The sequence below is a fragment of the Lates calcarifer genome, linkage group LG18 (genome assembly GCF_001640805.2).
Source record: "Lates calcarifer isolate ASB-BC8 linkage group LG18, TLL_Latcal_v3, whole genome shotgun sequence".
NCBI lineage: Eukaryota > Metazoa > Chordata > Actinopteri > Centropomidae > Lates > Lates calcarifer.
This window is the reverse complement of record NC_066850.1, coordinates 91,589-116,821: the sequence shown is the minus strand read 5'-3', so window position 1 is coordinate 116,821 and position 25,233 is coordinate 91,589. Positions and strand designations below refer to the sequence as shown.

Here is a 25,233-nt window from a genome sequence, read left to right as displayed (position 1 = left end):
TTGGATCATCCTGCAGAGACTCATCAGGGAGGAGTTCTCCATCTAGATTTTATTTATTATTATTTATGAACAGATCTGACTAATTGTCTATTATTAACAATAATAATGAATAATTATTGTTGTAATTGTTTTTCAGTGTGTAATGCAGCTGTCGGTCTGACAGTGGCGCTGCTGCGTCTGCAGACGTCGAGGATGATGATGATGAAGATGATCTCTGGCTCCTGATCTCCTCCCATTAATCTTGTTAGCTCAAATAGTCTGCTCAGATTACAGATTACTGTCTGTCCTCAGGGGGGCGGGGCCTGATGCCACTGACCACGCCCCCTGACCTCACACACACTGTGCGTGTGTGTGTGTGATTAAGGTGGATTTAGCATGGTCCTGCTGTAGGAGCTGAGCAGCAGACAGTCGTCAGCTCTGAGACGTGAGTACAAACTGATTCTTTGTTTTTAAATCAGATATTTCTGTGAATCTGACGTTAACTCTCCTCAGATTAAATGAGTTGATCATTTCATCAGACTCTTCTGATGAGTTTGTGTGTTGGTCAGTCAGCTGCTGAACACCTGTAACCTCTCAGGTGTGTGTTGTGTGTGACAGGTAGGACAGGTTATGACTGTATATACAGACAGGTGTGTAAACATGTTGGTGTCTCTGCAGCTGGATGTTGATAATAATCAGAACAAAAAGAAACAGAAAATTATATTTTCTCTTTTATTTAATATCAGAGTGTTTGTTTATCTATCTGTAGATGATCTCTCTCTCTCTGTGTGTGTGTGTGTGTGTGTGTGTGTGTTGGTGCTTGGTACTGATGGATCTCTTCTCTCTGAGCCTCTTTGTTTCTATTCACACTGAGATGAATGACGACAGGTCATGTGACTGACACAGTGACATCATTATAAGAACAAACTGCAGCTCAGCAGATTTATATCTGTTCACAGTGTGTGTTTATTAACAGCTGTAGTTTCCTTTCTGACAGTTTGATAAAAACTCATCACTGCAGAGTCTTCCTCAGTGACTCCCTGCAGATGTGGCTGAAAGCTTCAGAAAACCTTCTGGCCACTGTCCTCCTCTCAGTGAGTGTGTCTCTGTTGTATGTGTGTATTATTATCTATATGATCATGGTGGATTTTAAAGACCTCGCTGTAAATCTGGTCTGACCTCCAGTGACATTACAGCGTGTCAGTAAACTGTGACATCACTGTTGAATGTTTACAGATGAAAACAGGTGTGTGTGGTAGGAGTGTGTTTGTGTTTCAGTTCAGGTCCAGAACCAGAGAAAACCACTTCACTGTGTCTGAGTCAGATCAGTTACTGAACTGTTGGAGTTCAGCTTCAGTTTCACAGAAACAACACAGAAATACTCAGGTTGAGATCAGAAACACAGACAGAGTTAGACAATGAATAATCAGACAACGAATAATCAGACAACAAATAATCAGACGTCTCCTGTTCCAGGTAAAAACTGTCCTGAGTAAAACTCCAGGAACCAACGAGCAGGTAAACACATCAGAGAAGAGACTTAAACTCTCAGCAGGAGTTCAGGTTTTATCAGCAGACAGCTGGACCTGATCCAGCAGCACTGTCACACAGGTACGCACAGGTACACACTGTCACACAGGTAGTTGTTTTATAGTAAAAAATTGTTTGTAATAAATTATTAACTAAAAATGGAACCAGAAAAATAAAGTATAATAAATAAATAAAGTGTCACGTGAACAGATAAATATCAAAGTGAAAACAAAAAGCAGATACTGCTCTGAAATCAGGGGAATGACATTTAACTCTAATGGATTCTTTGGAAGTAATTGTATTTTCAGATATTTGTTGTTTTGTGTGTCACATGATAAACATGTTAAAATGGACATTTTTTTAAATTAATGTTTTCAGTGTGATAACTTAACGACCAATCAGAGAAAGTAAAGGTTCAGCTTCTCTCGTCGTGACTTCACCTGTGAGTTGGACGAATCAGATCTGTTTCCACTTCCTGTCCTCTCAGCCTCTCTCTGATGTCAGGAGGTGACCTGGAGTCTGTCAGTGACATCATCAGCAGGTGACGCCCTTCCCATGGTGTAATGCTTCCACTGGGGGTCGCCATGGGAGATGAGTCTTACTCAGAATGCCGAGCTCAGGAGCTGTACGATGAGTTTGTGTCAGCGTCAACATGCAGGACGGCACTGCGGACCTTCACCCAGCTGTGTGAACATCTGCAGCTGGACCGGAGCGCGGCAGAGAGGCCACTGTACCAAATCATCAAACGCCGCCTCAATTACTGGAGGGCCAACACTCTGTGGACCAAACTGGACCGGAGGGCCAATCAGCAGGAGTACCTGAGGGCCCGGATCTGCAACAACACCACGGTACAACTCCTCATATATATTATTATCTACATGATCATGGTGGATTTTAGACCTTGCTATAATCTGGACTCACCTCCAGTAATGTCACAGCGTGTTGGTACACTGTGACATCACTGTTGGGTGGTTACAGGTGTGACAGACAGAAAACACATTAAAACACAAAAACTAAGCAGAAATTAAAATGAAAACACAAACCTCTGAGTGTCTCTGGTTGGTCAGTGTGTGATTATCGGGGCCGGGCCCTGCGGTCTGAGGACGGCGGTGGAGCTGAGCTTCATGGGAGCTCGGGTGGTGCTCCTGGAGAAGAGAGACTCGTTCTCCAGGAACAACGTGCTCCACCTGTGGCCCTTCACCATCCACGACCTCCGGGGCCTCGGGGCCAAAAAGTTCTACGGAAAGTTTTGCGCCGGCTCCATCGACCACATCAGTGAGTCTGTGATCTGTTAGACATATCTGATCGCCGCGGCTGGCTCCTCCCATCAGCACCACCTGTTTCCTGTCCGCAGGTATCCGTCAGCTGCAGCTGGTCCTGCTAAAGGTCGCCTTACTGCTGGGGGTGGAAGTCCACGTCAACGTGGAGTTCAAAAACCTGGTGGAGCCGCCTGAAGACCAGCACAGACACAGTGAGGACCAGAGTTACTTTAATACTTTAATAGTGTCTACCTGTTCGCCTGTCTACCTGTTCACCTGTCCACCTCTCTACCTGTCCACCTGTTCACCTGTCCACCTCTCTACCTGTCCACCTGTTCACCTGTCTACCTGTTCACCTGTCCACCTGTTCACCTGTCCAGAGGTGGGCTGGAGAATGGAGGTGAGTCCAAAGTCTCATCCTGTCAATCAGTTGGTGTTTGATGTCATCATCGGAGCAGACGGACGCAGGAACACGTTGCCAGGTAACAGTCACTGTGATGTTCGGCCATGTTGAAGTTTTCTCAGGCTGCACGTGTAGATTTTAATTAGTTTTATCTAAATGTACCTGGATGCACCTGAAGTCTTGTGATTGGACAGAACTTGATCTTCCTGACCACAGGTTTCAGACGTAAAGAGTTCAGAGGCAAACTGGCCATCGCCATCACAGCGAACTTTAAAAACAGAAACACCACAGCTGAGGCCAAAGTGGAGGAGATCAGCGGAGTCGCTTTCATCTTCAACCAGAGGTTCTTCCAGGAACTCCGACAGGAAACTGGTCCGTCTCTAAACAACATCTCTAAATGTTGTCTCATCGATGAAAGAGGTTTTCAGTCTGTTGATGTTCATGTGTCTGAATCTTTCAGGGATTGACCTGGAGAACATTGTTTACTACAAAGACGACACTCACTACTTTGTGATGACGGCAAAAAAACAGAGTCTGTTGGAGAAAGGCGTCATTCTACAGGTGAAACACACATTGAGTTACAGTCGGCCATGTTGTATCCACAGCAGGTCTGAAACAGGAAACTGTCTTTGTCTCCTCCATCAGGACTTCAGTGATACCGAGCGGCTCCTCTCTCGGGGGAACGTGGACCAGAATGCATTGCAGGCATATGCCCGCGAAGCTGCCGACTTCTCCACCAATCACCAGCTGCCGTCTCTTGACTTTGCCATGAACCACTACGGTCAGCCGGACGTCGCCATGTTCGACTTCACCTGCATGTACGCATCCGAGAATGCCGCCATGGTCCGCCAACGCCACGGACACCAGCTGCTTGTCACACTGGTGGGAGACAGCCTGCTGGAGGTAAGACAGGTGAAGGAACAGGTGTCTGCTGGAGGTGAGACAGGTGGAGGGGCAGACAGGTGTCTGCTGGAAGTGAGACAGGTGGAGGGACAGACAGGTGTCTGTTGGAGGTGAGGCAAGTGGAGGGACAGGCAGCTGTCTGGAGGTGAGACAGGAGGAGGGCCAGACAGGTGTCTTCTGGAGGTGAGACAGGTGGAGGGACAGACAGGTGTCTGTTGGAGGTGAGACAGGTGGAGGGACAGACAGGTGTTTGTTGGAGGTGAGACAGGTGGAGGGGCAGACAGGTGTCTTCTGGAGGTGAGACAGGTGGAGGGACAGACAGGTGTCTGCTGGAGGTGAGACAGGTGGTGCGGCAGACAGGTGTCTGGAGGTGAGACAGGTGGAGGGACAGGTGTCTGGAGGTGAGACAGGTGGAGGGACAGCTAGATGTCTTCTGGAGGTGAGACAGGTGGAGGGACAGACAGGTGTCTGCTGGAGGTGAGACAGGTGGAGGGACAGACAGGTGTCTTCTGGAGGTGAGACAGGTGGAGGGGTAGACAGGTGTCTGGAGGTGAGACAGGTGGAGGGACAGACAGGTGTCTGGAGGTGAGACAGGTGGAGGGACAGGTGTCTGCTGGAGGTGAGACAGGTGGAGGGACAGACAGGTGTCTGGAGGTGAGACAGGTGGAGGGACAGACAGCTGTCTGGGGGTGAGACAGGTGGAGGACCAGACAGACAGTCAATAACCTGTCTCTTTGTCCTCCTGTCTGTCTGCAGCCATTCTGGCCGATGGGAACAGGTGTGGCTCGAGGGTTTCTGGCTGCTCTGGATTCAGCCTGGATGATCAGGAGCTGGGCTCAGGGAGGAGTTCCTCTGGATGTCCTGGCTGAGAGGTGAGCAGACACACCTGGACAGGTCTCACCTAAACACATCTGCTGCACTCTTACCTGTAATCACCTGTGTGTCTGTCTGTCTGTCTGTCAGAGAGAATCTGTACCGTCTCCTCCCTCAGACAACTCCAGAGAACATGCAGAAGAACATCAGTCTGTTCTCTGTGGATCCAACAACACGATACCTCAACGTCAACCCTCCGACCATCACACCTGCACAGGTACACTCTGTCACACACACACACAGACACCTGCACATTAACCCTTCAGTTAACATCATATTAACCCCCCTCTTATTTTGTACAGAGATAAAACATGTTCCTCACTAACACGACGACGGATGTGTTTTCTCCTCCTCAGGTGAGACACCTGGTGGACACGGGAGAGGAGGTCGGGCTAATTACAGACTGTGGTGACATCATCCGCCTGCCGTCACCCAGAATCCTCAGAGAGGGTGAGTTCAGTTTATCAGTTACTACAGTAAACCCTAAAGTAATATTACTCTGTTTTTACAGCAAAGTATTATTACTCCGTGTTCACATTAAAGTAATATTACTCTGTGTTTACAGTAAAGTAATATTACTCCGTGTTCACATTAAAGTAATATTACTCTGTGTTTACAGTAAAGTAATATTACTCCGTGTTCACACTAAAGTAATATTACTCTGTGTTTCCTGTACCTCACAGTGAAGCTTTAATCTGATTGGTTCTTGTCTCTTCTCTCGCTGACAGAGTCCTTCTCTCAGTCCAATCAGCTGCTGACGTGGTGTCAGAAGCAGACTCATGGTTACTATGGCGTCACTGTTAACGACCTGACAACTTCTTGGAAGAGCGGCCTTGCTCTGTGTGCTCTGATTCACCGATACCGACCTGATCTCATGTAAAACATTTTAACTCTGTTCATCAACCTGCTGTTTCATTTCACTGGATTAAAAACAGAATGATCTGATTCTAATTAGAGATTTAATTTAAATATTTAAACAAGAGTAAAAACTATTTCCCACCAACTTTCTCTACATGATTGTCTTTAGCAGCTTTTAAACTGAACTTCACATGAATTTTCTCATTTTGTTAATTTAACAAAGTTTAAAGCTTCAAGAAATACAGTTTCAGTTACAGTAATTTAAATATTATTGTAAAACAGTTTGAAGAAAATGTCAGAAATAAGACTACAGTGTCTTTTTACATGTGAAGTGATCTCACTGACAGTTTTAGTAATTCACAGGTTTATAAACTGTTTACTTGCTGCTGATTGGCTCTAGTGAGTTTGTTGTGTTTCTGCTCAGAGACTTTGAGTCTCTGGACGAGTCATCAGTGGAAGAAAACACTCGTCTGGGTTTCGACGTGGCTGAACGAGAGTTTGGGATTTCTCCTCTGATGACGGTGGAGGAGATGTCAGCTGTGGGAGAACCAGACTCTCTCTCTATGGTGATGTACCTGAGTCAGTTCTACCAGCTGCTCAAAGACTCACCGCCCCCTGCTGGTGAGACCACCACACCTCTCCCAGGACCACATCATTAAACCTCAGAAATAAAACCGTTTAACCTGAAACCCTAAAAGAACAAAGCTGTTTCCAGATCAGTAAAGTATGTCTGTTTGTTTCAGGGTGTCTGTATCAGAGTGCTGACCTGAGATCAGCTCTCATCACTCCAGCCTCCCTCCTCAGCAGACTAGGACACAGCCCATCCAGGAAAAGAAACCCAAAGCTTCCTGTTAATGTATGTACAAACTGTTTCTAGAGTTATTACCTCCACCAAGGATGTTTTCACCTGTGTTTGTTTGCTTTGTCCCGAACCTGTCCTGAACCAGTTTTCACCAGACTCTCTGTTTCTACAGGAGCAGAAAGATGCTGCAAGTAAAAAGAGGAAGACCAGTCGACCTGGTGAAGAGCAGCAGGAGGTCAGAGTTTAACTGAAATTACTGATAAAAAAAACACAGATTTCTCTGTTCTCAGACCCAGAAAGTCTAAAAACATCTGTTTTTTATGTTTTTCATTTTATCCAGAGGTTTAGTCTCCTGATCAAAGACAGGAGTCTCATAAACTCATAGACTCTGAAACTGAGAAAATTGATTCTTTACATGACAGAAAAAATAACTCAGAAACAAATAAGGATTTTATATTGAAAAAAGAACAAAACAGTTAAAGTTCAACTGAAACTACAAAAAAAAAAAAAACATTCAGAGGAAATTTTATTATCTCGCTGATCTCTGAGTCAGAGCTAACATGACCAAGAGAACCAACATAACCAACTGACCCAATAGAACCAACAGACCTGGATGTTTCCTATGTGAAATATCTGTTTTCCAGTCATGTGACCTGAACGGTGACATTGACAGCCAGGTGGGTGACGAGGCGTTTGTGGGCAGGTCCAGTGGATCCAGAGTTCGTCTGATGGCCAATCAGCTGCAGGCAAAGATGGACGAGAACTTGTCTACCTGCAGGAGTTCTTCTTCCTCTGCTGCAGCGTTACGTCGACAGGTGAGTTCAATCTGATGTCAGAGAGACGTTCCTCAGTTCTGATCAATAATATTGATCATCAGGTCAGAGGTCAGTCCAACAGCATTTAACATTTGTTTAAACAACACAGAGATTTTTTATTTTCTGTTATTGAAGAGAGTGTTTGATAAACTGAGTGGATCCAGGTGTGATTCTGAATGTGATCAGGTAATCACTTCTCTCTGTATTTATTGGTTATTTGAACAGATGTCTCTGTAAATGATCCAGTCGCTGACAGAGGTGGAAGGCTCCTTTAATGAGCCCTGAGCAGAGCTGGTAAATCTGGTTCTAGAGCCTAGGGATTTTATTGATGGACATGGTGGGTCAGGGTAGGTTGAGCTGCAGTAAAAAGACTGAAAGTTGCAGTGAACAAGGATGTAGAAGCTGTGAACTGGATCTGAACCAGACTGAAGTGGTTTACGTTCATGACTCTGAGGGAAATGATTTGATAAGAAGGAGAGAGAAAGCCCAGGGTTTCCCTCTGAACTGTGCTGCAGTACAAGTATACAGTAACTCAAGTAAAGTACAAGTATTTCAAAAACTGTAACCTAAGCACAGTACTGCAGTAAATGTACTTAGTTACTTTTCAACTGTTCCTGGGACACATTTCACCCTGAAAACAAAATAAAAGATTAAAACTAGTGAGTGACTGTGACATTTCCTGTGTTGATCAGCAGGGGGAGGTGTTGTCCAGTCTCCCTCCCCCTTCAGAGTCTGCAGAGGCTGCTGCCCAGCCATCGTCATGGAGACCGGTAAAAACTGGTAGACTGTACGACCAGTAGAGACCAGTAAAGACAGGTGAACCCGTTTCCAGGATTCAAACACCTGAGTAAACCTTTAGAGACCTGATCCTCTAGACCTGTGATCTGGATCCTGATCCTTGATCCTTTAGACCTGTAGTCTGGATCCTGATCCCTGATCCTTTAGACCTGCAGTCTGGATCCTGATCCCTGAACCCCTGAATCCAGATTTGATCAGTCCTCTGTCCTATCTCTGTTGCTGCATCAGAAGAAACGAACTCTACAACAGGAGCAGATGAGTTTTCGATTCAAAGAGAAGATCAAGTCTCAGAGTGTCGTCAGCAGGGATGAGCAGGTACCTCGCTGCAATGCATTATGGGAGTGAGTTGTGTTATGGACCTGTTAGATGTTGAGGTCTGTAATGTGTTCTGAGCTCAGTCTGGTATCTGGTGTGATCAGGAGTTAAACGAGTTTCATCTCTGCGGGCACATTGGTTCATGTGATGAATCTGCAGATCAACAACAAACTGTCCTCACTGGCTCGCATGAATAGTTTCTATTGAAGAGAAGAGCTGACCTCTGATCAGCCTGCAGCTCCTACAAACAAACCACTGAAGGCTGATGTGTTTGCTGACTGAGCAGCTGGACTGTTTTTAGTCATTGTCCTCAGTAAACTGCTGTTTCTGAACCAGGAGCTTTGTCTCTGTCCAGGTGTTTCAGTTCAGACTGATCATGAATCCAACTGTAGCTGTGGACCTGATTTCTGTTTCTGACCTCTGTAGATCTGTGTATAAAGAGTCAAAGAGTCCCTGCCTCACTTCACAATCCAGATTCTTCCACTCTCCTCCATCATTCTGTAAAAGTTTTGTTTTTTAAAAAAAAACAAGTGGTCTCTGTGATCAGGGGTGGGGTTTCTGATCAGTTTTTAACTGAGTCAGAGCCAAGAGGATGCAGACTCTCTCTGAGAGTGAGTCTCTCTCAGTGTATGTACAAAACATCAGCACATGGTTGTTGTGTTCAGACAGGAGGGAGAGAGAATACCTATATAAACACTAACACGACTGTGAGAGCAGTATGACGATGAAGGTACGTCCTCAGATTTAAAATAACAGTCTGACTGAAGCCTTCTTAAAATAGACTGAAAAAAATCCACTGCTGAACTGTTGAAATCCAAATCCTGGGGCTTCCCCAGATTTTCAAATGCAACAGACTTGTTCTCTGGTACTGATAAATGAGAAATCCGCAATTCATGAAGTCTGCCCAAGGCCTCAGAATGACTTTCTGCAGATTTACAGTCTCCACTAGCTGCACAACAGATGGAGGAGGAAGGCTGGTTTTAATCCAACTAAAAAAACAAATCCAAACACCTACAGATGATGAATTTGATCTTAATTCTCACAGAAAGTAGAAACTTTACTGTCGACTTCACTCAGTCTGATGTCTCTGCTCTTCCCTGAGTAAAACAGCTGAGCTGCTCGCTGAGGTCATTTTATTTTCTCACAGTTTAGAAGTGATGGACACTTGCAATAAAACAACTTCAGTCTGCAGGTCATTGGGTCGACACCTGAGTCTGAGCTGGAGGTGAAGCAGGACTTTGGTTCAGTTCGTTTTCTAATGTCTGTTCTCTCCCTTATGTCTGGTGTCTGGTCAAAGTGTCTGCAGATGTACACTGGTGGAGTGAGCTCATTGGCTGAGCAGATAACCGATCAAATTCAGAGTCAGGATGAAGTTAGTTTGGTAAGATTCATATTCATGTCTGACACATTCCAACGTGAGAGTCCTGTTGGGTCAAAGGTCAATCATTTAACATTTGACTGAGCAGATGTGTTACCTCACACTCACCTGTCAGATTATAACAGGTACATTTACCTGGATAATAACTAACATGGAATTAACTCCATCAGTCTCCATCAGAGTCAGACATCACATCATCACCAGACTGAATCAGTTTGATCTCATTGTCTCTGCAGTGACATCTGATTCTTCTCTGGTTGTTTCTGTCTCCACAGTTTGCAGTGAGCTGCAGTGACGTCTGTTTCTTCTGTAAGAACAGAGTTTATGTGATGGAGCGTCTGAGTGCAGAGGGTTTGTTCTTCCATCGCAGCTGTTTCCAGTGTGATTTCTGCAGCAGCACGCTCAGACTGGCTGCCTACACCTACGACCAACACAGTGGTCAGTTTCAGTCCTGAAAACATGTTTTCATCTCAATAATTCAGTTCAAAGCTCAGTTCACCAACATTACAAACAGAAGTCACAGTTCTGGTTTCATGTGTCCAGATTTCTGCCTTCTCCCAGATACAGTGGAGGGAAATGGAGTTTATTTTGTACTGCTAAATATTTTTAAAAAGTTATTAAAAAGAAGTTTAAATCTTCTGAATGCAGAAGCTGGTGCTCGACACAAATATTTATCCCCCACTTTCATAACCTTATATTTTCTCTTTCTTTAAGTTTAACATGAGCAGTTTGCAGCCTGGGGGTTGGGGGTTTGGGGGATGTAAAGAAAGAGACATTCAGTTCTTTGTTAGACTGTTTAATGACTGAACACTGTGGACTCATGATGCTGTTATATACACAGATCACAGAGAGAATAATGGCTCTTTATATGCAACACCAACTTAAATAAGATCTCAGTGAACAGTGACAGATTCTGGGGGGCGCTATTCAGACTTTCAGTCTTGTTTTAATCAACTGATTACACACATGAACAATGGAGACAATTTTCTTACTTACCACTTAAGTTTGTAGTCTGTTGACTTTACTGTTGTGAGGCCTGATGGGACAACAGTGGTGATGTTCATCAGCAGCATTTCTCTGCTGGTTAACAACTGTCTTCAGTGAATTTTAAACCCATCATGTGTGGTAGTGTAGAGATAGGCATGACTCGCAAGGCCTGTGATTCTCACAATAAAAGCTCTGGTGTGTTTTCTGTAGCTGTTTATCAGGCCACAGGTTGTTGAGTGAAATCAGGCTGTATATTATAATATATATTATATTAATATTTCTGAATATCGTCAATGCTGGCTTCACTGTGGCAGGTTTTCAGATTTAGTTTATAATGAACACAAATAATAAAAAACAGTGAACAACTGCAGAGGAAATAAACATCATCTCACTCTCTGTACTGTAACTTATTATTTACTGCTGGAAAGTAACTAAGTACTTTTATCCAAACATTTTGCTCACAGTGAGAACAGCTGTGAGGATTCTTTGACCCGAAGTTTAGATGTGAGAGTCAGAGACCAAAGATCTGGATTAAAGAGTAACTGAACAGTTTCTGAACTGTGACCACGTCCAGCTGTGATGTCACAGTGTATCAGAGTACACCTGTACATCACTGCAGCAAGGTGAGCAGGTGAACCAGCAGAGGCCAGTGAGGAGATGTGACCTCCTGTCGTCGATCTGATTTCACACTGATCCCTGATGCTTGCCACAGCTCGGATTAGAACCACATGATGCTGTCATGTGACCTCTGACTGTGTGTGTGTGTGTGTGTGTGTGTGTGTGTGTGTGTGTGTCAGTGTGTTTGTTGAAGAGCAGGTCATGAACAGTGAGAGCTCCATTAGAGCCTCAAGCCTCGCCACGAAACCTCTCTGTGGTCGACCATCTCAGAGTGTGTCAGTGTCAGAGTGTGTCTTGGTGTCAGAGTGTGTGTCAGAGTGTGTGTCAGTGTCAGAGTGTGTCTCGGTGTCAGAGTGTGTGTCAGAGTGTGTGTCAGTGTCAGAGTGTGTGTCGGAGAGTGTGTTGGAGTGTGTCAGTGTATTTTTTATCCCACAAAGTGTGTATTGTGTGTTGGAGCTTCAGGACAAACAAGATCTTCTGTTTGTTTGGTGAACGCTCTCAGCAGCCAATCAGAGTGGAGTGGTCCCATGACCAGAGTTTGAAGTCTGGGGCGGGAAACGGTTTGAATGTTGGTATAAAAACCACAGGAGGTTCAGTCAGAGATCAAACATCTGATGAAGGAGATGAAACTGTAAGACGTCTTCACCCTCCAACCGTCTGTCTGTCTCTGTCTGTCTGTGTGTCTGTCTGACCGTCTGACCATCTGTCTGTCTGTCTGACCGTCTGTCTGTCCTGATGTGGTTTGTCTTCCCTTCTCAGGGAGGTTTTACTGTCTTCAGCACTACGACTGTCGTCTGGACGCTCCGACTGTGAGGAAGAGACCAACAGCGTCTGACAGAGCCACTTCACACCGAACATCAATTGTAAGAAACCAGAGAGTTTTCTGAAGGAAACTGAAGTGAGAGCATTTCACCAGTGAAAGCAGCTGAAGTGTCTGTTTGAGAGTAATGACTGAAAGTAGTTAAAATGTTTGATTTGATGAGAAGCAGCTAAAATGTAAAAAGTGTTTGAACTTGTTAATGTTTCTGCATTTGAAAGACAGATTACAGATGAAGTGTTGAAGTGTCAGTGTGTGTGCAGCTTTGAACATGTTAAAGTGTCTGAAACTGTGAGAACTGAGAGGAGCAGCAGAGGTGATTCTGGTTCACACAAGCACTCATGTGAAGCTGCTTCTTCAAACACAGACTTTTTACTGATGAACTTTTGTGGATGTTTTTTTTGATGGTTTTTGTAGTTTTGTTCCTGAGAGAAGCTGCATTTCATGAATCCAGATGTGATGAATCCAGATATGCTTTGTGCTCTGCAGCAGAGACTCACTGTGTTTCCCTGCAGGTTTCTCTCAGTTCATCTGAGCTGACATGTTGTATTTATATTAAATCTATGATCAGTGGGTGTGTTTGTTTTTCCTGCAGGCGTCTCTGGCCTCAGCTCCCTCCCTCACTTCCACCGACTCTCTGATCTCAGCCGACCATCGTCGCTCCTCAGGTGAGTTCTCCTCACTTGCGTCATCCTTTCAGTCTTCTCACTTGTTCGCTCTGAGCATGCTCCTTAAACTTGAATCAATGTGGGCTTTAGTGTGTGTGTGTTTCTGTGTGTGTCTGTGTGTGTGTACGGCTGTGTTGGTGTGTTTGCAGTGGTGTCTGTGATGGCGGCGACGCCCGAGAGGATTGAGCTGGAAAACTGCAGACAGAGCTCGACCAAGGTGGAGACGGAGCTACAGGAGGAGGCCGAGGAGCCCGAGGAGGTGTCAGAAGAGACCCTGAACCAGTTCAACCTGAACCTGGACCAGAAACACAACCACAGGTCCAGGTTAAACAAGAAAACCACTTGTGTATGGAAGGTCAATAATGTCAGAAAATGACAAGAATACATGAAGTTTGAAAAAAATATTAGACACAGAGATGTCAAAAATAAAAGTTTATGAGATATAAAATACTCCATCACAATGTATTCACATTAAATATACATTAAAGTTTTCATTCATTTATTTTCCTGACAGTGTTGGTCTTCCATACATCTTCCTCCTCCTCATCCTCCTTCCCTGTGTGAAATTCTTTTTTTCTGTTTTCAGTTCAGAGTCTGAGATGGAGGAGGAGGCGAGAGGAGGAAGTCAGCGACATGTGACCTCAGAGGAGACCAAAGCTTCATGGAGGGAAACTGTGCAGCTTCACCTCCACCTGAGAGACGAGGAGGAGGATGAGGAGGATGAAGGGGATGAGGAGGAGGGAGGCAGTGAGGTGGAGACCAGTGATGGTGAGTCTCAGCTAGTTTTTCTGTTTCCTGTCAGGTCTGCAGTTTGTGTTGTGATGTTGTGTACGTGTTGTGTTGTGTCTTCATGTTGTGTCTCTGTGTCTCCCCCTGCTGGTAGAGGGGGAGTACAGCCCCTGGGAGATGGAGCGTCACTCAGGCCTGTGGCTCCTGTTAGAGGAGGAAACAGGTAGAATCCAAACTAACCAAACTACATTTATAAAAACATCTCATTTAAATTAGATCTTTAACACTGGAGCTGCTGCGTCACATGATCATTTAACAACATGAATTTTATTTGAACATTAAGTTTAGTTACATTAAGGAACACATGCAGTAAAAGTACATCAAAATAAATATGTTACTGAAGAACAGTGAGGAGGTCGTTCTGTATAATTCAATTCAATTCAATTTTATTCAGAGAATAGCGAGAGAAGAATATAGCATAAGACAGGTTCCATACAAAATACCAAACCAATAACAATATAAGTAATTTCTAATTCTAGCAGCAGGTGTTGAGTGGAGTTGTAGGAGCAGCAGGAGACTTGTCATCACAGATCAGACTCTACAGCTCCAGAGGCAGAAATACCTGCAGAAAGAGACAGAAGAGGAGAGAGAGACGGAACAGCACAATACTACAGGAAAGGGGAGATGCTGAGTTAATAACATGTATTTATGGGATATGAATCCATACTGATCTGGTCAAAATGTGGAATCGTACCAACAAAATTCAATAAGAATAAAAATAACGATTAAACTTCATTATACATTTATTGGAGTTCAACTAAATTGTGATTTAAAATGTAAAAAGATGAATTATTAAAGTTTTTACTTTAGATCTGAAAACGTTTCTCTCAGTAGAAAATGATCAGTTTTCAGAGTATTTCTTCCACCTCTAACATCCCGAACTGACTTTTTTTTGTCTTCCCTCCCTCCCTCCCTCACTAACCCTCGTCCCTTTCCTCCCCCTCCCTCCCCCACAGAGGAGGAGTTTCCCCCCCTCCCCTCTCAGAGCGTCTCCTCAGCTGCAGGAAGTGACACCACATGCTCTGACACACCTGTGGAGCCGGACTCCACCTCCAGCCCGCTGCCCTGCGTCTCCTCCCCCACACCTTCATCTGTAACTCCGCCCCCGGGGCCACGCCCTCCACCGTCTCCTTCATCACCACACCTGACTCCACCCACAGCGAGGACAGAGACGCAGCTCCGCCCACCCAGCTCACGCCTACCATCATCATGGAAACAGTCGCTCAGAGACGCGAGCCGCAGTCATTTGATGCCATCAGCCCCGAACTGCCGCCACAGGAGAGAGAGGCGGAGTCAGAGATGGATGCGAGAAGGAGACATAAAGGAGCTCGCAGCCTCCCCCCAAGCCTACTCCTCCCCCCTCTGCAGGGTGGGGGCGGGGCTTTCCTCCAGTCAAAGGGGCTCAGGGAGGCTCCACCCCCTGGACAGGTGGGGGTGGAAGGAGGTGGGGCCAGAGCTCTGTGGAGGGCGGTGTTCTCTGGAAACAAGAAGGAGAAGAAGAAGAAGAGGGGCAGGACTCTACCTTCAGAGAAGGTGAAGAAGGAAGCAGCCAATCAGAGGAGAGCTGCAGGTGATAATGTAATAAATACACATGTTCAGGCTGATTGAGGTCACTGTGATGATGTAGTAATAGTACTTCCTGTGTTCAGATGTGATAGGACGTCTGAGTCTGACAGAAGAGTCTGATCTGGACTCGTCCATGCTGCTGCAGAGATGTTCACTGACACCGACAAACAACGTAAGAGTCAGACACACAACCACAACTATACACAACACACATGAACCAAGAAACAACTGATCAAAGTACATCTAGGAACCAGTCTGTCTTAATTAAGATGTATTTAAATGAAAACACACCTGTAAATATCCTGAGGTGAACTGTCCTATCCGATGTTCGTAGCTGCATTTGGAGCTGTTTGATCTCACATCTAAAATTCAGAGAGTCACAATAAAGGAGGGGGTGGAGAACCCAGAGGTATCAACTGTGATAGATACAAGAATCTGTGTTTTATAGGAAGTCAGTGTTTTGTGTTGTGATGGTGGTTCTGTTATCTGACAGTTTTATATTAGCAAACCAGAGACCAACTGAAGAACTCTGTTGTCATTTTTAATTGATCATAGAAGAGATTTTAACCAGAAACCTTCACTGCAGAGGTGAGACATAAGACTTGAAACTTGACCTGAACTTTTCCCAACTCATCTGAGTTGGAATTTGCTCAGTAGACTCAACAATTGACTTCAGCCTAAACTTGGACTTGTCTTTACGTATTTGAGACTGAAGTGGACTTGTCTTAACTGTCTTTATAGTCAGATTGAACTTGTCTGGATTGACTTGAGATTGACTTCCTTCAACTGACTTGAGACTTGATTTCAACTTGTCTTGTCTGATTTAATTTTGCTTTGAGTTGTCAGCTTTGACTCTGGTCTAGACTTGGACTTGTCTTTGCCCATGAAGACTTAAAACCCTTAGAGATCTAAGAGTCTTCGTGTTGTGGTTCAGTTTGTGTTGAGACCTGATGTTGTTTAAATCAGCTTCTGTGTTTTCCATCAGTGTGATTGTTTTTGTCCTCTATGTTTGTTCTTCATGCGTCTCAGCCTGCCTACGTTCCTCACGCTCTGGCTTTCAAACGATCGTACGCCATCAAGGTACCGACAGATGTGATCACAGCTGAGGGTTACAGTGGTAGTCTGACAGTCTGAAGAACCCTGTACTGGGTTGTAGTTTCAGTCTAATCAGACTCTGTGGCAGACTCCTGTCATGTAATAAAAGCAGTTGTTTCTGTTGTTCCAGAGACACTCTGTGAAGGACAGAGTCCTGCTGCAGGACTCTGACGGACAGTCCTCTTGTCCCACTGAGGTTTTGGGGGTCCTAGTCCAGCCAAAGGAGCCATCCAGTCTGAGCATGAAAGAGTCCTTGTTCCAAAGGGAACGAGAGAACGAAGACGTGGACCTGGATGCAAAAATCACCCGACGAGTTCAGAGAGCAGCTCGACGACAGGCCAAACAGGAACAACTGAAGAGACTCCACAAAGCCCAGGTGAGTCTACCTGAGAACTGAGACAGTCAAAGTCCAGGTTAAAGTCCAGAGACTTTTATTTTAAATTAAATTATTGTGGTTGAGACGTCGTTGAAAACCTTTAGACAAACTGGATGTCGAGTTGACAGTGGGGAAACTCTGTTTACACCAGCAGAGGGCAGCAGAGAAAACTGACCCTGAATTTCACCTTAAACCTGTTGGGTTTGGTTCAGATGAACTCTACTTGAGCTGCTGTGAAAGAAACAAACTCTGTTGAGGACTAAACAACCAGACTGAGACCACCAGGAAACGAGAGTCTCAGTGTGATCAGGAAAAAGATAAACACAGGATTTTATGACAGGACATGTGAACTGCTGTTAAATCTATCTGCTGATTGTCAAACTGTTTAGAAAGAGATATTCAGTGTGTGACCATTAATGTGACCAGAGCTAAAGGACAATGATGGATCTTTTTTTTTTTTTTTTTAACTTGGTTCAGAATAAATAAACTGAACCACAGGTGTGAGAGAGAGGTGTGTCCTCAGGTACAAGTGTGTGGATGTGTTTCAGATGATACAGAGACAGCTGCAGCAGGTGGAGGAGAAACAGAGGCAGCTGGAGGAGAGAGGAGTGATGGTGGAGAAAGCTCTGAGAGGAGAAGCTGGTACAGACACATACTGAACATACATATAAACATATTCACACACTGATATATAAACACAGACTGACTGATCACCTGTTCTCACCTGTGTTTGTGTCAGATTACTGGGGAGACTCTAACGACAGTCAAGACATCGACCTTCACCTGGGAGGTTTGTTCACCTTCTGTACTGTACTTTACTGTATTTTACTGTAGAATACCAGGTTGTACTATGTTATACTGACTGACTACAGCTGATACAAGGATTAAGGTTAGGAGTAGTCTATTCCTGTCTCTGTAGGACTGGGTTAACTCGATGACCAGTCTGTCCTTGTGTCTGCAGGACTGGGTAAACTGGATAATCCGGCTCTGATGCAGCAGTGGTTCCAGCTGGTTCAGCAGAAGAACTCTCTGGTTCGATACGAATCTGAACTGATGATATTGTGAGTATTTGAACTTTGAACTGCAGTTTAAACCTCGGTTCAAGTTAATCAGGACTGAATTAAGCCTTTCTTGATCTGGGTCAGGGTTCCGATTTTGACCTGTGTGCTGTGTTTCAGTGCTCGAGAGCTGGAGCTGGAAGACAGACAGAGTCGACTGCAGCAGGGGCTCAGAGAGAGAATGGCTGTGGATGGTAACATTAACACAGCAGCAGAGGGTTGGGAAGTGTTTTTGTATTTTGTGCCCTGAGTGCTTCCTCCAACACTGAATAAAAATTATACACCTGCAAGGAAAGAAACACAAGATTCAAGCAACTTATCTCATCAATCACCTCTGAGCCGGAACATAAAGTTCAATAAAGATGACAGTCGTGTTGTAAAATGATGATATTCATCACACAGAGAATCAGGAGAGTTGTTTGAAATCGTTAAAGCTGTAAATTATGTCTGGTTTTTCACGAGTGGATCACAGAATTAGTTTGAAAAAACCTATTAAATGACACAGTGACTACATCATGTGGTTATCTGCATGTGTAGATAAAAATATGTTTCAAATGGAAACAGAAACTAACATTTGAATCACAGATAAGTGGAGCTGAGAGTTCAAAGTGTGATGATCTTCCTAAATAAAATTAATATGGTTGGTGGGATAAGTTCCAGGTACATGTGAGGTAACAAACATTTACCATTTATCATGATAACATGATAAATGATAAATGATAAATTTATCATGATAAATGACCATTTATCATTTATCATTTATCATAACATTTAACAAACAAGATCAACTGGTTTAATTGTAAAGTAAAATAAGTTAAACTCCAAGAAATCTTGTATCTGAGACCCAGAGAGTTACAGTTACTGAAAATTCATGAAATTAAATTTATGAACATTTCAAGTAATTTGTCTGCAATTTGAACCATCTAAAAATTTAATTGTGTTTAAATCTGAATTTCATAAGCAGGGTTGTAGAAATGTTAATGTAAAAGAAATAAAACTGTGTCATCAGCAAAGAGTAGATATTTCTGTCTGATCATAAAACAGTGACTGGATCTAATGGTGTGTGTCATGTCGTGTTGCCCTAATGCAGACCACCTGAAGGAGGACTGGCAACTGGTGGAGGAGCGTCTGATCTTGGAGGAGATGTTGGAGGTGGTGGAGCAGAGAGACGCTCTGGTTTCTCTGCTGGAGGAACAGAGACTGCAGGAACGACAGGAAGATCAGGACCTGGAGGGGGTCATGATGACCCGGGCCCTGGGACTCAGTTAGACCTGGAACTGATCTGAACTGGTTTGAACTAGTCTTCAGGTACTCTGCTGTACCTTATCCAGTCTGGACACCATGAAAACCAGAGACACACCAACAGCTGTTGGTCCCCAAATCAGACAAGTATAAATTCATTTTCTAACAGAACAGAAGCAGACCTGAGAACAGTCTGAAACATGCTGATGATTGTTACTGGAGATCATTTTGACATCAGTTATACTCAACGTACAGATATGAATTTGGACTCTTCTGCTCTTTGTGCATTTTTTCCTTTTTGTTGATTCAGAACAGCAGTTGATTTATCCACAGTCCTAGATAACTGTTAGTGTTGGACAGTTCATACCTGGTTCGTAGAGAACAGACTGGTTCATAGATCATGTTGATTCTTCCAACCCAATCCCTCTCTTAGAGTCCAGATAGAACAAAAAGCGTTACAGTTGTAATTCATGGATGAATTTTCATTGAGTAATTGAAGGACTTGTGTGTGCAGCTTGTTCTTTCCCCAGAATCAGACAGAAACAAGAAGTTCAGAGTAGCTTCTGTGACTGATCATTTTCATTTTAATCACAAGTACAAACCAGAATTAAAATAGTTCAGATGTTTTCTTTTGGAACACTTTGATCCAATGTCAGTAGATCCACTGACCACCAGGGGGCGCTGGTCTGTTATTAGAGCCAGTGACTGTAGCTGTCTGTGAAGCTGTGCACAGTTCATCTGCATTTATAGTCGACACAAAGGTTTAGACCTCTCCACACACCTTACAGTGCTTTATAGAAATTGTATATATATTGATATATACATCTATATAATTACACATAATTATATATATATATGTGAGGGCGACACAGTGGTGCAGTGGTTAGCACTATTGCCTCACAGCACGAAGGTTCCGGTTCGCCTGGGGCTTTTCTAAGTGGAGTTTACATGATCTCCCTGTGCCTGTGTGGGTTCTCTCCGGGTTCTCCGGCTTCCTCCCACAGTCCAAAGACATGCGGGTTAAATGGTGACTCTAAATTGGCTGTAGGTGTGAATGTGAGTGTGAATGGTTGTTTGTCTATATATATTAGCCCTGTGATGGACTGGCAAGCCATACAGGCTATACTGCCTCTCGCCCAATGACAGCTGGGATAGGCTCCAGCCCCAGCCGCGACCCTTAACGGATATAGATGATGGATGGATGGATATTATATATAATTATAGAGATGTATATTAATATTCCAGAGCTGGGTAATGGTCTGTTAAGATTCTGTTCTGTTTAACAATCCAAACTGCATCAGTGATAATGCATTAGATAAAATGTAAAAGGTTTAACTCATCCTTTATGTCTTAGCACAACAACTGAGTAAATTTAACTAGTTATTTGAGTAACTACTAATTAACTGAATAAGTAATGAGTAGTGTGGTAGTTTCTCAGCTGTATTAATTCAGTTTGATTGATTATTGTGCCAACATCATCAGCTGCTGATCTCCTGTCTGCCTTATCTCATCGCCACCAGCCATCTGATCAATAACTGTTGATTAATCCTGTTCATATGAACCTGTGTGACTGTTGGTTATTAATGTAACTTTAACTGTGAAACTGAAATCTGACTTTATATATTCTGCTGCAATAAAGAGTTCAGGTGTGATTTCTCTGCTCATTATTAGATGTTATTGAGTCCATGTTAGTTTTTACTTTGTCAGACTCCAGGTCAGATACTGCAGAGCTTTCGCAACAGTTACAGATGTGATCATGAATGTCCTCACAAATCAGTGCTGATGAAAACATGAACTCAAAATCTGTCGCTCATTGTGGATGATGAAGTTATGTGTCTGTTAACTTGTACAATTGTGTCCAGTTGTTATTATTGTTCCTCTTCATGTTGTTTTGAATAGATTCTCCAGGTTCACTGTTCTTCATAGATCAGTGATTACATAAGATAATCCTTCATTAGTCCCACAGCGGGGAAATTTACATTGTTACAGCAGCAACAGGGATAGCAGAATAGAAAAAGGCATAAATACTGTACTACAAAACAAGAATATAGACAAGACAATATATACTAATTATAAACAACAAAACAATACACACGGGACTATATACATAGTAAGATTGAATTGAAAACTGATATTGCACACTTGGAATAATATTGCATAGAATGAGTGAGTGATAAGCAGCTGGTCTGTATTATAGTGTGATAAATGTGGTTAAAGTGCTATCATCCGCCTCTCTCCCACCATCTCCACCTAGGTTGAGGGGGCACCCCAGGACAGCTCTGTCCTGGACAAGCTGATTAAGAAGGCAGCTCTGGCCTTCTTAATCAGCTTGTCCAGTCTCTTCCTTACCACCATCAAGATGCTGCTGCCTCAGCAGGCCACTCCACAGAAGATGGCTGATGTCATAACAGTGTTGTAGAGGGTCCTCAGGAGTGAGGACCTGAGTCTCCTCAGCAGGTAGCGTCTGCTCTGAGCGTTCTTATAAAGTGCAGTGGTGTTGTCTGTCCAGTCCAGTCTATTGTTCAGGAGAGCGGCCAGGTACGTGTAAGATATCACCATTTAATCCCTTCCCTGGATGTTCACTGGTGTGTGTATGTGTGTGTGGGGGGTCTACTCCTGCGGAAATCCACCACGAGTTCTTCTTCATCTCCCTGCATTGATCTGGAGGCAGTTCCGCAGGCACCAGTTCACAAAGTCCTGCGTCAGTTCTCTGTACTCCCTGTCATCCTCATTTGTGATGAGGCTGACGACTGCAGAGTCAGGTGGCAGTGAGGTGAGTTGTACTGGAAGTCTGCAGTGTAGAGAGTGAAAAGGAATGGAGCCAGGACCATTCCCTGCGGGGCCCCTGTGCTGCAGACCACCATGTCAGACACACATTCCCATGTCCTCACATATTGTGGTTGGTTGGTGAGATAGTCCAAATAAATATATAGACAAATGTTGATAGACAAAGGATGATCACTGAAGTCAGTCTTTTATATTTGGTGATCCTCATGTTTGCAGGCGAGTTATCAATAAAAATTAATTCTGTTCCAGATGCCCAGCAGCTGGAAGATCAGAAGATCAGAGGTCAAAGTGTCTGTTAGAGGATTAAACTGATGGATGTAAGAACCAAAGGTAAATCTGCAGCAGTTTTTAATCTTAAATTTTCTCAGACAAAACTTGTTCTTCATGTTTTATTTACATTGTGAAAATGTAAAGTTTCTACCAGAACAAGTTGTTTCTGCACCACAGGCTGTTTCACATATTCATATGTTGAAACCTGAACAGTCCTCTGTGTTTGTTCTTCCTGTTCAACGCATTTCTGTGCTGTAATTCTTCCTGTTGAACATCATCCTCTGATGATGAAACTCAGCAGAAACAACAATTCTCATGTCAAACAAAGAGGAACAATGAAACCACAGAAAGGCTGTTGATGTGTTCATGTTTTCACCTCTGACTCTAACAGGCTGCAATGTTTATGACTGGATCAGAAGTCTCAAATTGTCCTGATGTTCTGAATTGATTAGTTTTGTCTTTCTTTCTTTTGTCTTTTTTTCAGTACAATAATTGGATTTTCTAACAAGGCTGAAAACATACAGAATAAAAATAGACATATTTTATATTATAATTTAGTTCATAAACAACAACACAGAGTTTAAGTGTTTATTTTTGTCTTTTTATAGTTTAACGTGAGAACTTCATGTTTGTGGAAAAAGCTGTGAAACAGTTTAATTTTTTAGTTTTCTAATTTCACTTTATTACCTGAACTGTGTTAAATTGCAACAGTCAAACATAAATCCTTAATCTTATCACTAATCAACTGAAATGTGTTTGTTCACCTGCAGACTGAGGAAGACAGAGGTCAGAGGTCAGGAACTATCAGCATCACACTGGCATGAAAAATAAATTGTCATTTCAATTTTAGAGAAGTTAACATTAACATTCAGAATTAAGAATGTTCCATCAATTTAATTAGCTGATTCTCGTTAAGACTCGTTAAGTTTAAATTTGTCTTTTTATTTGTTTTATTTCTACATTGTCACTCATGCATTTTAGTGTTGTGGCTGATGAATTTATAACATCATGTCTAGATGCATGCATTGAGAAGTAAAAAGCATGTTCATGTTCATAGTGTGGTATGTGATCAGAAATGTTGTGAAAATGTCATAGTATAGTAAAGTGTCAAAAATAGTCAAAAAATGTTTTAGTATAGTAAGGCATCAAAAACCATCAAAAAATGTCATAGTATAGTATAGCTTCAAAAATGTTGAAAAAATGTCATAGTATAGTATGGAGTCAAAAATGGCCAAAAACTGTCATAGTATAATAAGGCATTAAAGATGGTCAAAAAATGTCATAGTATAGTATGGCTTCAAAAATGGTCAAAAAATGTCATAGTATAATAAGGCATTAAAGATGGTCAAAAATTGTCATAGTATAAAAAGGTGTCAAAAATGGTCAAAAAATGTCATTGTATAGTATGGCTTCAAAAATGGTCAAAAAATGTCATTGTATAGTAAGGCCTCAAAGACGGTCAAAAAATATCATAGTATAGTATGGCTTCAAAAATGGTCAAAAAATGTCATAGTATAGTAAGGCGTCAAAAATGGCCAAAAAATGTCATAGTATAGTATGGCGTCAAAAATGGTCAAAAAATGTCATTGTATAGTATGGCGTAAAAATGGTCAAAAAATGTCATAGTATAGTATGGTTCAAAAACGTAAAAAAAAAAAGATCAAAAAAAAAAATGTCATAGTATAGTATGGTTTCAAAAACGGTCAAAAAATATCATAGTATAGTATGGCTTCAAAAACGGTTAAAAAATGTCATAGTATAGTATGGCGTCAAAAATGGTCAAAAAATGTCATAGTATAGTAAGGCATCAAAAATGGTCAAAAAATGTCATAGTATAGTATGGCTTCAAAAATGGTCAAAAAAAAATGTCATAGTATAGTATGGCTTCAAAAATGGTAAAAAAAAATGTCATAGTATAGTATGGCGTCAAAAATGGTCAAAATATGTCATTGTATAGTAAGGCATCAAAAATGGTCAAAAAATGTCATAGTATAGTAAGGCATCAAAAATGGTCAAAAAATATCATAGTATAGTATGGCTTCAAAAATGGTCAAAAAATGTCATTGTAGTAGTAAGGCATCAAAAATGGTCAAAAAATGTCATTGTATAGTAAGGTGTCAAAAACTAACAAAAAATGTCATAGTATAGTAAGGCATCAAAAATGGTCAAAAAATGTCGATTGTATAGTATGGCGTAAAAATGGTCAAAAAATGTCATAGTATAATAAGGCATTAAAGATGGTCAAAAATTGTCATAGTATAGTATGGCGTCAAAAATGGCCAAAAAATGTCATAGTATAGTATGGCGTCAAAAAGGTCAAAAAATGTCATAGTATAAAAAGGTGTCAAAAATGGTCAAAAATGGTCAAAAAATGTCATAGTAGAGTATGGCGTCAAAAACGGTAAAAAAAAAAAATCATAGTATAGTAAGGCGTCAAAAATGGCCAAAAAATGTCATAGTATAATAAGGCATTAAAGATGGTCAAAAAATGTCATAGTATAGTATGGCGTCAAAAACGCTCAAAAAATGTCATAGTATAGTATGGCGTCAAAAAGGTCAAAAAATGTCATAGTATAAAAAGGTGTCAAAAATGGTCAAAAATGGTCAAAAAATGTCATAGTAGAGTATGGCGTCAAAAATGCTCAAAAAATGTCATAGTATAGTATGGCGTCAAAAACGCTCAAAAAATGTCATAGTATAGTATGCCGTCAAAAAGGTCAAAAAATGTCATAGTATAATATGGCGTCAAAAATGGTCAAAAAATGTCATGGTATAATAAGATGACAAAATTCATCAAAAAATGACATAGTATAGTATGGCGTCAAAAATGCTCAAAAAATGTAAAAAAAAAATGTCATAGTATAATAAGGCGTCAAAAACGGTCAAAAAATGTCAGTATATTAAGGTGTCAAAAAATTCATAGTATAGTATGGCGTCAAAAAAGTTCAAAAAAATGTCATAGTATAGTATGGCGTCAAAAATGGTCAAAAATGGTCAAAAAATGTCATAGTATAATAAGGTGTAAAAAGTGGTCAAAAATGTCATAG

General features: G+C 42.3%; 1 protein-coding gene and 1 long non-coding RNA gene across 2 annotated transcripts in view; both read left to right on the top strand.

Annotated features, from left to right (window-relative positions):
- The first annotated feature begins 241 nt into the window (after positions 1-241).
- On the top strand, positions 242-20,781 carry LOC108892103 (protein-methionine sulfoxide oxidase mical3b-like). The gene is given in 36 exon segments (XM_051077732.1): positions 242-424; positions 977-1,073; positions 1,456-1,590; positions 1,997-2,357; positions 2,577-2,784; positions 2,864-2,980; positions 3,149-3,250; positions 3,388-3,543; positions 3,632-3,732; positions 3,817-4,074; positions 4,831-4,946; positions 5,038-5,164; positions 5,304-5,397; positions 5,676-5,823; positions 6,230-6,426; positions 6,549-6,661; positions 6,780-6,842; positions 7,252-7,422; positions 8,115-8,192; positions 8,449-8,535; positions 9,833-9,916; positions 10,189-10,351; positions 12,278-12,381; positions 12,931-13,003; positions 13,153-13,321; positions 13,590-13,771; positions 13,887-13,955; positions 14,749-15,195; positions 15,198-15,362; positions 15,442-15,530; positions 16,584-16,829; positions 17,378-17,471; positions 17,569-17,619; positions 17,791-17,890; positions 18,008-18,081; positions 18,978-20,781. Coding segments are annotated over 33 exon segments (4,689 nt in total). The 5' UTR covers positions 242-424; positions 977-1,073; positions 1,456-1,590; positions 1,997-2,093; the 3' UTR covers positions 19,157-20,781.
- Positions 20,782-23,546: 2,765 nt separating this feature from the next.
- The window catches only part of LOC127143542 (uncharacterized), a 4,709-nt gene continuing 3,022 nt past the window's right edge, over positions 23,547-25,233 (top strand). The window contains exon 1 of the long non-coding RNA XR_007815065.1: positions 23,547-23,821. This is a non-coding gene — a long non-coding RNA (uncharacterized LOC127143542). The remainder of the gene's footprint in view (positions 23,822-25,233) is intronic.